General features: G+C 41.6%; 2 protein-coding genes across 3 annotated transcripts; one reads left to right on the top strand and one right to left on the bottom strand.

The window, feature by feature from the left end:
• The first annotated feature begins 1,469 nt into the window (after nt 1-1,469).
• On the top strand, nt 1,470-4,874 carry LOC138961798 (uncharacterized). 2 transcript variants are annotated; one of them, XM_070333472.1, is made up of 5 exons: nt 1,470-1,599; nt 2,267-2,389; nt 2,780-2,859; nt 3,663-3,768; nt 4,368-4,874. In XM_070333472.1, exons 2-5 carry the CDS (start codon nt 2,278-2,280, stop codon nt 4,538-4,540), a joined length of 471 nt encoding a protein of 156 aa, XP_070189573.1. In that variant the 5' UTR covers nt 1,470-1,599; nt 2,267-2,277; the 3' UTR covers nt 4,541-4,874. The 2 variants fall into 2 exon arrangements, with proteins under 2 accessions (XP_070189573.1, XP_070189574.1); XM_070333473.1 differs by having other exon boundaries at nt 1,488-1,599; nt 2,271-2,389.
• A 7,231-nt stretch (nt 4,875-12,105) lies between these two features.
• On the bottom strand, nt 12,106-15,922 carry LOC138961797 (uncharacterized). The gene is made up of 3 exons (XM_070333470.1): nt 15,742-15,922; nt 14,803-15,009; nt 12,106-13,708 (listed from the first exon to the last, which is right to left on the bottom strand). Exons 1-3 carry the CDS (start codon nt 15,824-15,826, stop codon nt 13,428-13,430), a joined length of 573 nt encoding a protein of 190 aa, XP_070189571.1. The 5' UTR covers nt 15,827-15,922; the 3' UTR covers nt 12,106-13,427.
• Nucleotides 15,923-18,124: the final 2,202 nt, after the last annotated feature.

The raw sequence follows: 18,124 nt of genomic DNA, 5'->3' as shown, positions 1-18,124 counted from the left end.
CTATGTTGTGTTATTTGGGTTTATCTGTACTCTGACGTACTGCGGCACAGTAAGACCATTTCTAAGAGTACTGTCACATTTTTGGTGTACGGTGAGACGGGCGCAGTGGCGTGGTGGTAAGACGTCGGCCTCGTAATCGAGAGGTCGGGAGTTCGAATCCCGGTCGCTGCCGCCTGGTGGGTTAAGAGTGGAGATTTTTCCGATCTCCCAGGTCAACTTATGTGCAGACCTGCTAGTGACTTAACCCCCTTCGTGTGTACACGCAAGCACAAGACCAAGTGCGCACGGAAAAGATCCTGTAATCCATGTCAGAGTTCGGTGGGTTATGGAAACACGAAAATACCCAGCATGCCTACTCAACGAAATCGGAGTGAAGCTGACTATGCTCTCAGAGTATAGTGTGGGGAACCCAAATGGGCAAACGAGCTCACACGTAACCAGAAAATTCTGGAACGCTGAAGAAGAAGAAGAAGGTGTACGGTGAAATACCCCCTTCAATAATCGTGGTGTACGCTTCCATTCCCAGAGGGTGTACGCTTCTGAATCCGTCAGTTTGTCCGTAAGGATGTTTGATTCGACGATGAACCCTAAATGTCACCGGAGATGTGAATGTTTTTTTCTTCCGCATTCATGGCAAACTACTGATTGTGACGGGCTTGTTTATTGCTGGCGTCAAGGTCCGCAGAGGCTGTGCAATCGTCGTGCTCGAAGATGCGGTGGGAACTTGTGTTGTTTCAACTTAACTTCTTCAGATGTGCTGACGTCCAAACAAACTAGCCAACGTAACTGCAGACATGTCCATCTGAGTGAGAAAAAACCCACTTAATATCCATTAGCATTGCTTCAGCAAGGTGCTCTTAGTCCTTAATTTCCATCTGCGCTTACCTGCTAGTATTTCGTAAGTCCAAATTTTCAAGAACTAACAAGCCATGGCCAAAGTGTTTAGCTGTTAGTCATTTTTAGGAGGGAATAGAACCGTACACCTTCAGATCGGAAAAGGGAACAGGAAACATACACCACTATAGGTTTGCACCGTACACCCCATTTTTCTCTCTTTTTTAAGTCAAAATAAGTTGCAAAAAATGGCTACGCAGACACAAATCTTGGCACAACGTGCCACAAACATATTGTACAACTTGTTTGAAGTGTTGGAGCAGCATTCGAATACCTTGAATAATGAAAAATAAGTAAAATATCCCCATGTTAGTGGGGCGGGGGCGGGGGGGGGGGGGGGGGATTTGACATAGGTTTGTAACAAAAGTAAGCGCACACTACACGTACAGAGCGGACACTATTGAAAGAGTTCACGTATGTGATAGAAAAAGGGTTTCTGCAGTTGCCATACTACGAGTTTTAGCACATTTTGTAAGAGCATTTACCTTCGATCCGCCTTTTCTTGCCTCATCTTGTCACCTGCGCGAGCGATATACACTAAATTGGGCGTACACCATCCTCCGGCGTGTAAATTGAGTATTTTACGACTCACATCAATAACAATATAACAGTTTCAAGGTGCTCGTACCAGTCTGCTGTACAATCAACTACAACTAGAAGCTGAATCGTACGCATTGAAGGAAAGAAAGTAGCAACACAAGTGAGGTAAGTCTTCTTGCCGTCAAAAACTACTTTCATTTGTATGGATGGATGAACATGTTCCTTTCCTCTGCTTCATTATTAAGATTTTTATTGAATGATTTTTCTTCTGGGGATTGTATGTGTGCGTGCGTACTCGGCGATTCTTCAAAAGTTAAAGTACAGATCTTCATGAATGTGTTGTCTCTGATGACGTTATATTTGTCCGTAAAAAATGAATGCCGCACTGTGGCGACCGCATTTTTCAAATCTTTGAAACTTTTGTCAATAATATTTGACATGGTCCAGACTATGGGATTGCATTTCAGCTTGGAAGTTAAATTCTTAACTCTGTGTCGACACACAGATGACTGAGTCAGTGATTTGCCTTTCAAGGTGAGTGTCGACACACAGATGACTGAGTCAGTGATTTGTTTCAAGGTGACTGAGTGTCGACACACAGATGACTGAGTCAGTGATTTGTTTCAAGGTGAGTGTCGACACACAGATGACTGAGTCAGTGATTTGTTCCAAGGTGAGTGTCGACACCAAGATGAATGAGTGTGTGGGGCGGGGGAGGAGGGTGGGGGTGAAAGTAGGTCAGGTTTGAACACATGCATATTTCTTTTAAGCTGACACATAAACCATGGTCGCTTCGAGTATTCATTACGTACTCTTACGTATTGCGTTTCAGACAGGCAAGAGATGGCAGCTATGTTCTTTGGACTCGTCTTGCTAAGCGCATGCGTGGCCCTGTGCTTCGCCTGCAGATGTCCGTATCGACCCTACCCTGAGTACTTCTGTGGATATGACATCTGTGAGTCATCGTTATGTAGTGCACATGTGATAAGAACAGAGCTTGCGTGTATCTCAGTGTGTGTGTGTGTGTGTGTGTGTGTGTGTATGTGTGTGTGTATGTTTGTGGGGGGGGGTATGTGTGTGTGTGTGTGTGTGTGTATGTTTGTGGGGGGGTATGTGTGTGTGTGTGTGTGTGTGTGTGTGTGTGTGTGTGTGTGCATGATGATGTACGTTTATGCGCACCTGTCTGTCTGCCATTGCCTTTCACTTTGCCTATATATATATATATATATATGTGTGTGTGTGTGTGTGTGTGTGTGTGTCCGTCTGTCTGTATATGTGTGTGTGTGTGTGTGTGTGTGTGTGTGTGTGTGTATGTGTGTGTGTATGTGTGTGTGTGTGTGTCCAGTGTTCAAAGGCCAGGCTTTGTCCGAGGTCGTGGAAGGCAGCTCACGATACTACACGGTCAGAGTTGACCAAGTCTTTCAGGTGAGACACCACACCAAATAGGTGCCTGTGTGTGTGTGTGTGTGTGTGTGTGTGTGTGTGTATTATTTCTACTGATGTCCTTTTGTTATGGTAAGGTGGTCCTCGGTTGAGACCAAAGTCGACTTCGCGAAGATTCTTTACCGAAAAGTCAGTGATAAAGCTTCGTGCACCGAGCTCAAATCAAGGTGAATGAAAGCGCTTCAAAGCGCTGCTTCTCTCTGTTGTTGGAAACAGAAAGTAGTCCAGAACCGTCGTATCTATAACCTTCATCCTGGGTCGTGGACCACCCAGAGACTGACAAAGTGTCTGTATCTCTAAAACTATTGGGAGGTTTTGATTGAGACTTCATGTAATCCCCAAACACCACAGAACCTTTCTTTTGACCAATTTTTAAAGCATAATCTTTGTCAACAAACAAATAAACAATGACGTCACTTGAACTACACACTCCGGATGTTGGGGGTTGTGGCCGACCCATATGGAATTAAAGAAGGCATTTTACGGTGTTTATTCCTATTCGGATGGCGTGGGTCGTGTACGACCCATACTTTGTACGTTGAACCTTTCTTTAGAAAGTATGGGTCGTGTACATCCGGACTGTGTAGTCCAATGCGTGATCCGGTGAAGGTCAAGAAAGTTTCGTCGTCGAAATGAAACCCAAACACTATGGCCACCAGATTTATTTTCCTGTTAAAAAAAACATGTATTGGATTAAACGTATATACATGAAATTAAACATAGGCCAACTTTCTTTTAATATATGAAGTTACATAACGTAAAAGTTTAGTTGCTGCATTCCCCAGATGCCGCCATCTTTGAGTGGAGCCCTGGTGTTGTTAGTGGCAACTTACACGCAGGGGTCAATGTGCGGCATGACCCTTGACCTCAACACTGACATTGTGTTTGCCGGTGAGTTGCGTCATTCGTTCCCGTCAGTCATAATGATAATACGCCATATTCCTAGTGTACTGCACATGACATGGTTGACCCAAAAAATATTGTGTCGTATTTGCGCTTGTGGTCGAGTTGAACAATGTCTGTCGTGTCTGTCGCTGTGTCGAAAAAAATGTCATACTTCCCAATAAATGCAAACCACATTTATATCGATCCGTTATTTAGAATGTTTATGATTGAACGCACACCTTAACTAATGTACAGGGTGACCCCAAAAAATGTCACCCATGAAAATGCTAATAACTCTTAAACTACTACAGCTATTTACTTCATATTTGGTGTACATTGGCTTGAGGTTATGGATCTAAAGTTCACACAGTTTCAAGTTTGTAGTGTTAAATGTTGTGTCCAGGGGTGAGCTGGGGTGCCACCCAAACGGGAGAGAACAAACCGCGGGTTCTGATTCGTTGAAATCACAATACATCTCAGTTTCAACCAATCCAACACTGCGGGTGGCTCCCGTTTGGGTGGTAACTTTGTCGTGCCCCTCAGCCCTGCTGTGATGGATGTGGTTTGACGTCATGTTAAACTCACAGAAGGGGTTTGTCACGCAGGAAGTTCTCTCTCGTACGGTGTGATGCGGACCGGCACGTGCCAGCCGACCGTGGTGTGGAGTGGTCTCACCACCGAAGTCCAGACTCTGCTGACCAGTGCGGGCCTCGGTCAGTACTGCGCCAACCTGACCAACACGGGACCACAAACCACTCTCACTCCCCTAGACGGCTAAAGTGCTATCAATGGGTTGTTTCCCTTGTGGGTTCTTCAGTCAAGGCCGCCGGGAGAGCACTTTGAGTCTGGTTAGAAATGTGGTCGAGTAATAAAGCATGGTTGAAGTGTGTGTGTGTGTGTGTGTGTGTGTGTGTGTGTGTGTGTGTGTGTTAAACCATGTGTTTGAAGTTAGTAGATTGGTTCAGAAGACTTTGATGACGGTATTGTTTGCTTCCAACACAAGAGTGAATAACGTGAAGCAAACCAGTGTTTCTTTTTCAGGGTATAGCGCTGAATCAGTTTGATTGTTTGATTTTCTGACAAGTTCAGTGGAAATAAAAGTAACTACCATGTGTGTGTGTGTGTGTGTGTGTGCGCGTGAGTGTGTGTGTGTGTGTGTGTGAGTGTGTGTGTGTGTGAATGTGTGTGTGTGTGTTTGTGAGTGAGTCAGTGAGTGAGTGTGTGGGAATGAGTGAGTGTGTGTGAGTGTGTGTGTGTGTGTGTGTGTGTGTGTGTGATGGCACACAGACTCTATAACACAGATTTATAGTGAAAAAGCGCAGTGAATCACTGAGATTGGAGGTGGAGGGTGGGGGGTCGGGGGTAGGGGACAGGGAAGGGGGTACAGTTTGAGCTAAAAGTGGTCGTCAGAATCAGTAGAAAGCGAACTTACTTCTTCAACAAAAAAAACCATGGCGTCGCAGTTTTTTTTCCATCTCACGTACTTAAGATCAACGTTTTGGGGGATTTGGAAACTATAAAAAAAAAAAATGTGCAACCTGCGTGTTAGCCGGTAACAGTGTATTTTCTCTCTGGCGATGAATACAGACTTCAATGCGATTGCTTTTATTTGTTTTGTTTTGTTTTGTTTTGTTATACTATCACTGAGTGGGTATGACTGTTTTCGCGGTTCTGTCTCTCTCTTTTTCACACACACACACACACACACACACACACACACACACACACACCGTGACACACGCAAACACACTCACGGCGCACACACACACACACACACCCACACACTTATGCGCGCACACACACACACACACACACTGACACACTCACGCGCGCCATGCACACACACACACACACACGCGCGCGCACACACACACACACACACACACACACACACAAACATGGTAATTATTTCTATGTCTACTGAACTTGTCAGAAAATCAAACAATCAAATTCAGCGCTATACCCTGAAAGTTTGCTTCACGTTATTCACTCTTGTTTTGGAAGCAAACAGTACCGTCATCAAAATCTTCTGAAACAATCTACTAACTTCAAACACATGGTTTAACAAAAGAATTAATTGCATCAGGTATAACGGACACAACAGAGGGAGATGCAGAATTGATAGGAAAGAATTACCGACAAAGCAGTCCGCCCCATGTTTTCTGAGACACAAACCTTGCCGCGTAAACTATCAGTGTTAGCACCGCAGATCTCCAAAGGCTTTCACATGGGATAAATCGAAAAGAAGAATAGTAGGTTATGGAACGTTTAATTTACCGTACTTGGACCCAGTGGTCTTTTAAGCGGACAGACAGACAAACACTTATGATACAGATAATGAACTTATCTCGAAATATTCCACGAATTTGATTATGGTCTTGCCAGCGTCTTCCTAACGAAGTTCTAGAAAACATTTGAAAGAAGTTCATTATCTGAACTATAAGTGAGGGCCCCAAAGGGTTTAAAACCGTGATCGTGATTGGCGTTTTTTGACCTTTCTGTGACCGTGATTGCCGAAATTTCCATTTCTGTGATCGTGATGGGACTTTGCCCGTGATCCGTGATGACAAAAAAACCAAGTCTCGTGATCGTGATCGTCATTTGTTTTCGTGATCGTGATGGGCATTATTGCAAAGCATTTTATTTTCAACGTACATTTTTCACAGCTGTATCACTCTTAGTCTATGATCCTCTAGTCTATTCGGTAAGGAGCCAACCCGGATTGAAGGGAAGCAACAACACATTCAGAAACATGATTTTGAGAGCGATTGCTTCCCTTTAAAAGAACCAATTACACACTGACAAAAAGAGATCCAATCAGAAGGCAAATTGCAAAAGTCTACCAAACTTCATCCAATGGAAGGGCTTCGTGCAAAAGTTTTGAGTGCAATTCGAATTCGAAGATCAAAAATGGCGTGCAGCGGTACTGTCATCGAACTTCTGTTATATTTTGTGGATTCAAGCCAGACCAAAGCAGGCGGCGAGAATGCCTTCCTTGGTGGAAAGGTCAGGCTACGGGTCGGTCTTTCCGAAGACGAAATATCAAGGTATGTTGATCTATATGTTGCTCTATGACTGTTCTGAATGTAGGCAAAGATCTTGAAATTTGTTCAAGATCTTTGCGTTTGAGTGAGATCATTGACATTGTCGACATTGCCACGTCCGGCTGTCACTCGCTCAGTGTGACCTCGACTGGCTCGAGATCGAGTCTGCGTGTAGCCAAAACCGAAACTAGAAATGTGTTTTTCATCCCAGCAACGTGGACACGCTTGGCATATATTCTAATTGTCGCTTCTTTGCATTAAGCTTGGATTTATTTTAGCGCCTGTAAACTTCAATATCAACAATTACAATGGGTTAAATTCAGAAACAATGGCGGGGAGACGTGCCAGTTTGGTTCACTTGATCCTCATGTCAAAGACGATCAAAGTCATGTTCGTTGGAATGGGGATTTTGTCAGGCATGCTACTTTTCCGGTAATTGCCGGAAATCCGATAAAGCCGTTTTCAAAATCCGGTAAAGTCAATTTTTTTCCGGTGAAGTTGAAAAATTTCCGCAAAAACGATCCGTGTGAATATCGCGCAACGCGACCGGGCGCCGGTCTCAATGAAGCCAGCGCACAGTAGTGTTGTTTTCACCAGTTTGGAGGTGTGTTGAATGGTGGTGGGGGGAGGCTAAAATGGGATTTTTAACAAGATCACAACACTATTACAACCCCTAAAATGATGCCCAGAATGCACCAGATTGCACAGATTTTAACCGTTTTTTGAAAAAAATCCCGGGGGGGCATGCCCCCGGACCCCCCTAGTTGGCTCGCCTGCTTCGCAGGCTCACGCTTGTGGCTTCGCCACTGGCACTGCGCGCTTCTTTCAGGTAAAACCGTTTTTGGCCTGTAGCATTCCTGTTTTTTATTCAAGGCCATGAAACCAGGCGATGGTGTACCTCAAATTGTATGGCAAAGTTGAAAATAAAGAGCCCATCACACATACATGTACATTAATTTCAATCCACCCAATAGTTTTTGAGAAAATGGGTTTACAAGATTTAGCTCTGGAAATGTGAAATTGTGCAAGTATATATATATTCATGTGTGTGAGTGAGGGTGTGGGAGTTGAATGTGTATGAGTGTAGAGAGAGAGAGAGAAAGAGAGAGAGAGACTGAGAGAGAGAGAGAGACAGAGAGAGAGAGAGAGAGAGAGAGAGAGAGAGAGAGAGAGAGAGAGAGAGAGAGAGAGAGAAAAAAAAACACAATGAAAACAACATTCTTGTTACTGATTACAAATCATGATATGTATTTCTATGTGTGTATAAAAGAGAATTCAAAAAATAATAATAAAAAAGTGCAACAGTTGTCACTTTGTGTTGAATAAACAATAGATCCAGAGGAGCGAGTTACTGTGTGGTTGTGTTTACTTTGACACGTGCTTTCTGTACATGCAACTTTTACCGTGACCGTGATTTGCCACTGGTGTTCGTGATCGTGAAAACAAAAATCAAGGTAACTGTGATCGTGAAAGCGAAAATGTCCCTTCCCGTGATCGTGATGATACCCCCCCTTTGGGGCCCTCATAAGTGTTTGTTTGTCTGTCCACTTACAAGGCCATTGGATCGAAGTACAGTAAATGTAACGTTTTGTTTTGGCATAAATTAAGCGTTCCAATAACCTACCATTCTTTTTGTTTATATTCTGAATTTTGGAACGTTAGCAGTCTACTTTTTAAAATAATTTTTGACATGGAATAGATCAGTCCTTCCTGCTACTTGGACACGAACTAAATATCAGCTTTCAGTGCAAAGTGGAATTTTTTGGGCAGAATTAATTCAGCCACAACTGCAATAATAAACACAAGTTATTGTAGTACTGTGTGAAAAAAAGCACTACAGTTGTTGTCTCCTTTCCACTGTTCAGATGTTTATTCTGTACTCATTTGAACTAATAGTGTTTTGTGCTACTGTGAATTATTTCCCTTGAACCATGTTTGGATATCAGGTGAGCTCGAGGGGATCCACTTTGAAAAGTTTACTACCTCTTTTTATATTTAGTCAAGTTTTGACTAAATATTTTAACATCGAGGGGGAATCGAAACGAGGGTCGTGGTGTATGTGCGTGTGTGCGTGTGTGTGTGTGTCTGTGTGTGTGTGTGTGTGTGTGTGTGTGTGTGTCTGTCTGTCTGTGTGTGTGTGTAGAGCGATTCAGACCAAACTACTGGACCGATCTTTATGAAATTTGACATGAGAGTTCCTGGGTATGATATCCCCGGACGTTTTTTACATATAGTCAAGTTATGACTAAATGTTTTAACATCGAGGGGGGAATCGAGACGAGGGTCGTGGTGTATGTGTGTGTGTATGTGTGTGTGTATGTATGTGTGTGTGTGTGTGCGTGTAGAGCGATTCAGACCAAACTACTGGATCGATCTTTATGACATTTGACATGAAAGTTCCTGGGTATGATATCCCCATACGTTTTTTTTCATTTTTTTGATAAATGTCTTTGATGACGTCATATCCGGCTTTTCGTGAAAGTTGAGGCGGCACTGTCACGCCCTCATTTTTCAACCAAATTGGTTGAAATTTTGGTCAAGTATTGTTCGACGAAGCCCGGACTTCGGTATTGCATTTCAGCGTGGTGGCTTAAAAATTAATTAATGACTTTGGTCATTAAAAATCTGAAAATTGTAAAAAAAAAAATTCTTTTATAAAACGATCCAAATTTACTTACTTACTTACTTAGGCCATTATGAACCCCCGGGGGAGCATAGGCCATCGACGACAATTCTCCATCCGACACGGTCCTGGGCTGCCCTTTCGATCTGGCTCCAGGTCTTCCATTTTACGTTCATCTTATTCTCCATCATTTGCTGATTCCAAAAACATATAAATATGTTATATTTGGATTAAAAACAAGCTCTGAAAATTAAATATATAAAAATTATTATCAAAATTAAATTGTCGAAATCAATTTAAAAACACTTTCATCTTATTCCTTGTCGGTTCCTGATTCCAAAAACATATAGATATGATATGTTTGGATTAAAAACACGCTCAGAAAGTTAAAACGAAGAGAGGTACAGAAAAGCGTGCTATCGTTCTCAGCGCAACTACTACCCCGCTCTTCTTGTCAATTTCACTGCCTTTGCCGTGAGCGGTGGACTGACGATGTTACGAGTATACGGTCTTGCTGCGTTGCATTGCGTTTAGTTTCATTCTGTGAGTTCGACAGCTACTTGACTAAATGTTGTATTTTCGCCTTACGCGACTTGTTTCTTTTTTTCGATAAATACCTTTGATGACGTCATATCCGGCTTTTTCTAAAAGTTGAGGCGGCACTGTCACACCCTCATTTTTCAATCAAATTGATTGAAATTTTGGCCAAGCAATCTTCGACGAAGGCCGGACTTCGGTATTGCATTTCAGCTTGGTGGCTTAAAAACTAATGAGTGAGTTTGGTCATTACAAATCGGAAACTTGTAATTAAAATTATTTTTTTATTAAACGATCCAAAAACAATTTCATCTTATTCTTCGTCATTTTCTGATTCCAAAAACATATACATATGTTATATTTGGATTAAAAACAAGCTCTGAAAATTAAAAATATAAAAATTATGATCAAAATTAAATTTCCGAAATCGTTTTAAAAACTATTTCATCTTATTCCTTGTCGGTTCCTGATTCCTAAAACATATAGATATGATATGTTTGGATTAAAAACACGCTCAGAAAGTTAAAACGAAGAGAGGTACAGTAAAGCGTGCTATGAAGCACAGCGCAATCGCTACTGCGCCAAACAGGCTCGTTACTTTCACTGCCTTTTGCACTAGCGGCGGACTACGTTCAGCCGGTTTCATTCTGTGAGTTCCACAACTTGACTAAATATTGTATTTTCGCCTTACGCGACTTGTTTGATAAGTACACCAAGCTGTAAATTGATTGCAGAAATCCCATCCTTTTGTATCTTTTTAAAGTTTGCATTAAATTTGATAAGAGTTGGTAATTATATTTGAGCTAAAAGGATATTTTGTTCAATCAAAAATTATTGCAGAAGCACTCAAGAGTTATTTGGAACTTTGGTGCGGCGTATTGATATGTGAAAATCATCTTGCCGGTTGGCACTACTTTTAACTGGGAAAAGGGGGCAGCCAGGGGAATTTTTGGTGTCCCTGAAACATCATTGTTGTATCAATGTTGTGGAGTCCTGCTTGTAGCAGGTATGTAAAACATTTTATTGATGATTAGTTCAAGTGTTTATAATAGTTTGAGTGTGGAAAATGACAGAGTATTCTAGAAACTTATTATTTTGTGAGTGCAGCATGCAACCAATTTTTGCACGTCTGCTAAGTTTTGAATAGACATACATGTTTCAAAGCGCTTGGATGATTTTGTAGAATATTTAGAATTGTCAGCATAATTTGTATGTTGGACATTCTGTTATGATTGTGGAAAACATATAGAAATTGGATTTTGATTTAAATCTAAATTCAAAACGAATTAGCACTGAACATGTGTATGACGTCACTACCGGAAGTAGTCGTGTCGCAGTAAGTTGCTGTAGTTGTTAAATATGAAGAGGATGAGAGGATACTGATTGATGCTGTGGACAAGTGAAGAGCATTGCTGGTTCTATACTATGATCTGATAGTGATAGAACAGAAGTTGTTGCATTTTTGACATGAGATGATGTCTTAAGAGAAAAATAATCTTTCCTTGGAAAGGGGTAGAATTCTTTTAGTGAGTTTTAATGATCTCATTGTTGTGAATTATGGTGAATCTAGACCTCATATTTTCTTGAAGAAAATGGTAATCGCGCGTAAGGACTAGACTGTAATTATGCACATGTAGTATTTCTAGTGTTCAAGATACTCAAGGCTGCATTATGGCAGGGAGACTTGTGACTTTAGAAAGAAATTTGCTCACAAAACATTGTTCACAGTATTGTACGTTGCTATGGATACGAGATTGTCCAGCCACTGCTCTTCAGTTGTATTCAGTACTGTCAATGACGTAAAAGTACGTTAGTATTTAGTATTAGAGTATGATTTTGAGAAGAAGCAGTTAGTTTTACATTTTAATCTTTATAATGAAACAGGAAACATAATTGATTGAAAGGGTTATGTATTGATGATAGAATAACTTTTGTTGGTTGGAATATAAGTTGAAGTTAGGATTTTAGGTTCTAACATTGAATTCGAAGGTTTTATAAAGTTTTGCCAGTAGAATAAGTACTTGAAGTAATTCACAGTGTATTTTGATGTTGGAAACCTATTTTTTGTCATGAAACCGTACACACATATCAACACACACATCCAGTACACGTGCATACACAAGCCACATATATGAAACATTGAGAAGTGTATTGTTTTATTTGTTTAGACCAGCAAACATTGATGTAACACCATAGATAATGGTATTGTGATTATTGTGTGTTACAGGATTCAGTTCTGGTCAGAGTTCTTCTTTTTTAGAGTTTTTTTTTAGGGTTGAAATTAGAGTTAGAGTTCAGATTTTATGGTTAACGTTCAGAAAATAAAAGAAGGAAAGAAATCAAGACTTGTAGTTGCCCACTTTGTGGTTTGAAAGGCGCACAGTCGTTCCTGTTCAATGGAGGCTCGAATCACCGAGTTGGTTACATTATCAACAACCATTACTGCCAATCGACTAGAGGTAACACATGCGCCCTTTAGGCTTTTCCCTAAAGCCGATGTTTCTGAAAAAAAGTAGAACAGGTAATTCTGGGAAACTGTTCAAGGGAAATCACTGTCTAATCGCACAAAGCGTTAGAAGGTACATGTAGTTAAGCGTTAATTTCGAAGTGCGCATAATTATATTCGGGGTGTTTACTTTAAGTGCCGGTGTCACGAACTGAAACCTTTGCTGAACAATCATTCTCATTGCGGTCAATGCGCATGCGCCAATCTTGGACTTGAAAAATGCGACCCTAATTTGACCGAACGAACCATGGGTTAGGGTTAGGGTTAGGATTAAGGTTAGGATTAGGGTAAGGGTTAGGGTTAGGTTGTTCCCGACCTGATTAATCTCCACATGTTAGCGCATGCGCATTGACCGCAATGAGAAGGATTGTTCAGGCAGAGCTTTAGAGTTTTCAGTTCGTGACACCGGCGGAAAGGTGCATTTTCAGGACAGCAATCGAACATTGCAAATGAGTGTTAAAGAAGAGTGTTTCTTTTCCTGGGACGGTTCAAGAAACAATTGATTTTAACTAAAGTCCGTTTGTTTTCACAAGAGTGAAACGGTGTTGTACACTATTCACGCTAGGCAAAACAAAACATTACTTGTACAATACCCGTGCCAGTCTTGTTGGTCTTTGGTCACGTCGAGAAATCCGCCGACTCCTTAAAGTCGTCATTCAAGAAGTCTTTAACAAAGGCCAGCTTAGCCTGACGACAGAAGTCTCTCACAGATGAAGACCCTGTCCGCAGACTCCTTAAAGTCGTCATACAAGAAGTACTTGTCAAAGGCCAGTTCAGCCTGACGACAGAAGTCTCTCACAGATGAAGACCCTTTTAGCAGACTCCTTAAAGTCGTCATACAAGAAGTCCTTGTCAAAGGCCAGTTCAGCCTGACGACAGAAGTCTCTCACAGATGAAGACCCTGTCCGCAGACTCCTTAAAGTCGTCATACAAGAAGTCATTAACAAAGGCCAGCTTAGCCTAACGACAGAAGTCTTTCACAGATGTAGACCCTTTCAGCAGACTCCTTAAGGTCTTCCCACAGGAAGTTCTTGTCAGCCTTCATGCCCAGCACGTTGTCTGTGTTGTCCTTGTTGTTGGGGCGGTCTTTGTACCAGAATGGGGCGGTGGCAGTGTAGTTCACTCGCTGCCCGTTCTCCCACACCAAATCTGGACCCGAGGCTGGCAAGGACGTGTTCCATAGGTGTTGAGGTCGACTCGCCCCTATCACGAAGGAGCTGCTAAACTTGGTAAAAACTGGAAAAATTACGCTTATCGTTAAATACAAACAAAAGAGAAACAAGACCAAAAAAACACAAACGAATAGAACATCATCCTCAGCAGCAGCAGCAGCAGCAGCAGCAGCAGCAGCAGCAGCAGCAGCAGCAGCAGCAGCATCATCATCATCATCATCATCATCATCATCATCATCATCATCATAAAATAAAACATATTTCAAAGTTCTCTCTTTATTTTTCTAGAATATGATTGTTGCCCAAAATTACATGTTTTATTCCAAAAGACACACATGAAAACGTCCAATTTGACCAATAATTTATTCAAATATCACTTTTAAGGACAAAAAAGAATTGTATCAAGAACCTTGAAACAAAAATTGAAAAGCTTGCCAAGAAACAAATCTTAATATAAAATGTTTGGAAATAAGTCCGTCGGGTTTGTGTGGGCTGTGGGCGCCATGGAAGAGTGACCTTTTTTTTAATAAAACCTCTGCCAAACTTTGGAGGGGCCTTCTTCTTCTTCTTCTGCGTTCGTGGGCTGAAACTCCCACGTACACTCGTGTTTTTTGCACGAGTGGAATGTTACGTGTATGACCGTTTTTTTTACCCCGCCATTTAGGCAGTCATACGCCGTTTTCGGAGGAAACATGCTGGGTATTTTCGTGTTTCTATAACCCACCGAACTCTGACATGGATTACAGGATCTTTTTCGTGCGCACTTGGTCTTGTGCTTGCGTGTACACACGGGGGTGTTCGGACACCGAGGAGAGTCAGCACACAAAGTTGACCCTGAGAAATAAATTTCTCGCCGAACGTGGGGACGAACTCACGCTGACAGCGGCCAACAGGATACAAATCCAGCGCGCTACCGACTGAGCTACATCCCCGCCCGTGGAGGGGCCAATCACTAGCGAGGAGTGTGTCGGAAACACGTGGACGGGAGCACATGTTTCCGACACTTCCCTCGCTAGTGATCGAGGTTTTGCATGAAAAGGTCACTCTCCCACAACACATACAAACCCAACGGAATTCGTCTATGTCCGTGCCATCGGGCAAATATTTCCCAGTGAGTTTAGGCTGGCATGTTGTGGATGCGAACACCTCATACTTTACCTTTGTTTATTTTGAGGAAGACGACGACGAATCTTGCTTTCTCCACGGGCTTCAGTACGGCAAGCCTGTCGCCGTTGCTACTGCAGGCAGCTCGCGCAGCTACCCATGGCAACCACCGTGACGTCACAACTCTGAAGCACGTCACACTTACGCGGTCTATGACGTAGTTCTCGTGCTCAGCAATGTTGTGCAGTCTGGGACAGGAGTCTGCATAAATATAGCAATTATCAGAAATAATATGCGGCTGTGTATTACCTCTTTAAATTTGTAAAGCCTAAACTAACATTGTTTTTCCTCTCTGAAAATATTTAGCTTTTAAATTTGACAGTTTTGATTTCTGAAAATCAAACGAAACTCTCAAACTCGACTGACGTCTGAGCCTACATGCATGTTCACTCGGAAGCTAACAGAGCTACTAAGAACGTCAGCGTACTTCATCATGTCCTGTGTCAGACTCCATATTTAAAGGCTGATGTTAATTAGTTGGAGGTAGTCTTGAACTTTGACGTTGTAAATTCAAAGCTCACTATCCAGTGCCGTTATTGCATCTGGTGGAAGTCACTTTTATGAATGCAAAGAATGAATCGAAAGATATCAGGCCCTAAGTGACAGAATGAGCGTCAAAAGTGTTCATAATGTGGTCTTATACAATTGTTTCGAAGAAAAAGCATGCGTTCGGTCGCCGTTCGGCTAGCTTCAAATGTCACGTTCGTTCACAAAATGACCGCACCAATGTTTTTCTTCTCAACCAGATGTAACGAAACCGCATCTTTTCAGTTTATTTAGTAACAAAAAGGGCAGTTAAAATGGCTTTTGTTGTTGTTAAGAGCAAGTTAAGCAAATTGAGAGGATAAGATTTCCTCTGTAAGATCTTTTCTGAATTTACAACGATCAACATTATACATGTAACGATCGCGACTTCATTCAATTTAAGTTTACCTGACGTAAATCTGAAATATCGCCATCCAAAAGCGAACTCCGTTTTATCAGTAGATACGTAGATCATCCACTGACGTACACACATTTTGCTGACGTCATTGTAGAAAAAGGAGTTGCACCCGGCATCTTTTTGACATCGCGAAGCACATCGTAGTTTTGAATCGACAGCAATTGATGACGTCGAAAAAACATCTGCAGGAAGGCAGTTTTTGAAGGTCGGGTCTTGAAACCACTTTCCAACTCTGTCAAAAGAAAGATGTATGCATTATTTTCTGTGAGAATTTTGTTGCCAAAATTCAGGACGAAAATCTTTGACAGTAAAAATCGTGCATGTCTCCGAGTTGTTTAAAACCTGTATTTTGTGAGAGAAAAAAAGCATGGTAAATGAATTATTGATCAATCAAGGCTTTTAAGACAGCTGTGCCCTATTGATTTTAATATTTGTCGTACTTGCAAAGTATATTGAAGCAAACTATAGTACGTGCATGTGTCGCGCTTCGGGAACAGTGCAAGCCGCATATTCTTATTTTAAGCATAAAAATGAGATAAAGAGTTTTTCCAGAATAGTATAACATCTGCATGCCCTCGTCATTCTCGTACCCGTAACGAGGTTGCCCCCAAACGCAATTTGTTCTTAAATTAGGTCACTTTTAACACCAAATAAAGCAGGCGCGGTTAATACAGAGAGATAACATTAACCCTTCACAATTACAGAAACGAGAAAGGAGAGCATTGCTGTTGATAAAGTGGATTTAACCCCCTTTATTAAGACGTCTAAAAATCTGAAAAATAAGATCTTAGAAAGGAGGGAGTCTCAAAATTGGGGTATATTGACAGAGGTTATGATCAATAAGTCTGAGAAATAGAGAATACTACATGGCTTGCTGTGTCGTACCAGATTTACACGAGTTTGGTTTTTTTAAATATTGAACTGCGAGCGAAAAAGCAACGAGTGTAAATCTGGTACGACACAGCAAGCCATGTAGTATTCTGTTTATCCTACATACTGTACTTACGTGTATTTTACTGAAAATGTCCTGTAGACGAGGCAGCTAAATTTAAGACGCTTGTTTTGGAACCTCGATCTCTTCTAAAGCCTCGTGCAATCTATTACGTCAAAGCTAAGACACGTCACTCTGAAAGTGTGGCGTGACGTGTTCGTTCTAAAGATTCATCGAGGGTAATTAGCGAGCGCAATTTTTGTTTCTATAATGACGTTTGTCTCGGTGACTTTGGCATCATAAGCAGTGGAAAAACAGGTCCCTGCCAGACTTGCTTGACATGACCTCATTTACATGATATATACACGATTATTATCTCACTGGTGTCTCTCTCACATATGTAGGATAAAACAGGGTCTTAAAAGGGAGGAAGTCTTAAATTGGGGGGTCTTAAAAGGGGGTCTCATCTGTATGGAACATAAAGCAAATGGTTGAAATACAGTTTCTGAAGGAGAAACTTGTGTTTTCCTAGAAGCAAGTACTTGGTGAAAGTATTTTACTGGGCACAAACAACAAAATCGTCCTCTGGCGATGCGCCATGTGAATCAATCAATCATTCAGAAATCAATGGTTATAAACAGAACAAGGTTGATCTAAAGGCACAGTGCGCCTCCCGTAAACCGTCACAGATACTGTTAGGCTTTTATACACAGTACAACACCCTTCCATTTGAACGCTCACCAAACGGGAACATCCTATAGGTGCCCTACGTAAAGAGCGAGCAATTTTCAAAGAATTCATTTTGCGGATTGTCTCAGAGACAATCGGACCGTGGTGCGTTTTGGCGCTAGACCTAACTTTTAAAATCTAAATAATAAATTGACAGCTTGTTGCACAAACATTCTTAAATAATAAAAGAATTCTTTTTTCAAGACAAGATCAGTACAATTCGAAGTTTTGAAAGTTTGAAAAAAGAAAAGCCCGGAAGCAGGGTCACGCAAGGTCGTGGTTCTCGTAGCAGACGACGGTTTATGCCTATTGCCAGTTCCTCTGAACAGTCAAAAGCCATCGCGAGAGTTCTTGTGAACCACAGCCGTTTGTTTCGTGCATAGTCAGAGGTACATAATAACGTGCTATTGCAGATAAGCTCACATCGAGTCGCATTCAAATTACTAACTGACGACTACATTGTGAAAAGGGGAAACTGGATCACACGGGTTCACGATGGCTCAGGGGTAAGATAAACCACGCAAAAATAAATTCTTTGAAAATTGCTCGCTCTTTACGGAGGGCACCTAGGATGTTCTCAAGCGGTGATCGTTTAAATGAAAGGGTGTTTGTACTGTGTGTAAAAGCCTGACAGTATATGTGATGGTTTACGGGAGGCTTACTGTGCCTTTAATTTAACTGATTGATATAAGTGTCAGTTACAAAAGAAATCT

The sequence above is a fragment of the Littorina saxatilis genome, linkage group LG3 (assembly GCF_037325665.1).
Source record: "Littorina saxatilis isolate snail1 linkage group LG3, US_GU_Lsax_2.0, whole genome shotgun sequence".
In the NCBI taxonomy this organism is placed as follows: domain Eukaryota; kingdom Metazoa; phylum Mollusca; class Gastropoda; order Littorinimorpha; family Littorinidae; genus Littorina; species Littorina saxatilis.
Note: the sequence above shows the minus strand (reverse complement) of the source record. Positions and strands in the feature narration are given on the sequence as shown.

Bases quoted from the DNA above. Each gene is read 5' to 3' on its own strand.
- LOC138961798 (XM_070333472.1), top strand. From the start codon at position 2,278: ATGGCAGCTATGTTCTTTGGACTCGTCTTGCTAAGCGCATGCGTGGCC. The intron at 2,390-2,779 runs GTGAGTCATCGT...GTGTGTGTCCAG, and splicing joins CTTCTGTGGATATGACATCT to TGTTCAAAGGCCAGGCTTTG. The intron at 2,860-3,662 runs GTGAGACACCAC...TGCATTCCCCAG, and splicing joins GAGTTGACCAAGTCTTTCAG to ATGCCGCCATCTTTGAGTGG.
- LOC138961797 (XM_070333470.1), bottom strand. From the start codon at position 15,826: ATGTGTGTACGTCAGTGGATGATCTACGTATCTACTGATAAAACGGAG. The intron at 15,010-15,741 runs GTAAACTTAAAT...ATATTTATGCAG, and splicing joins ATATTTCAGATTTACGTCAG to ACTCCTGTCCCAGACTGCAC. The intron at 13,709-14,802 runs GTAAAGTATGAG...TAATTTTTCCAG, and splicing joins CTTCCTCAAAATAAACAAAG to TTTTTACCAAGTTTAGCAGC.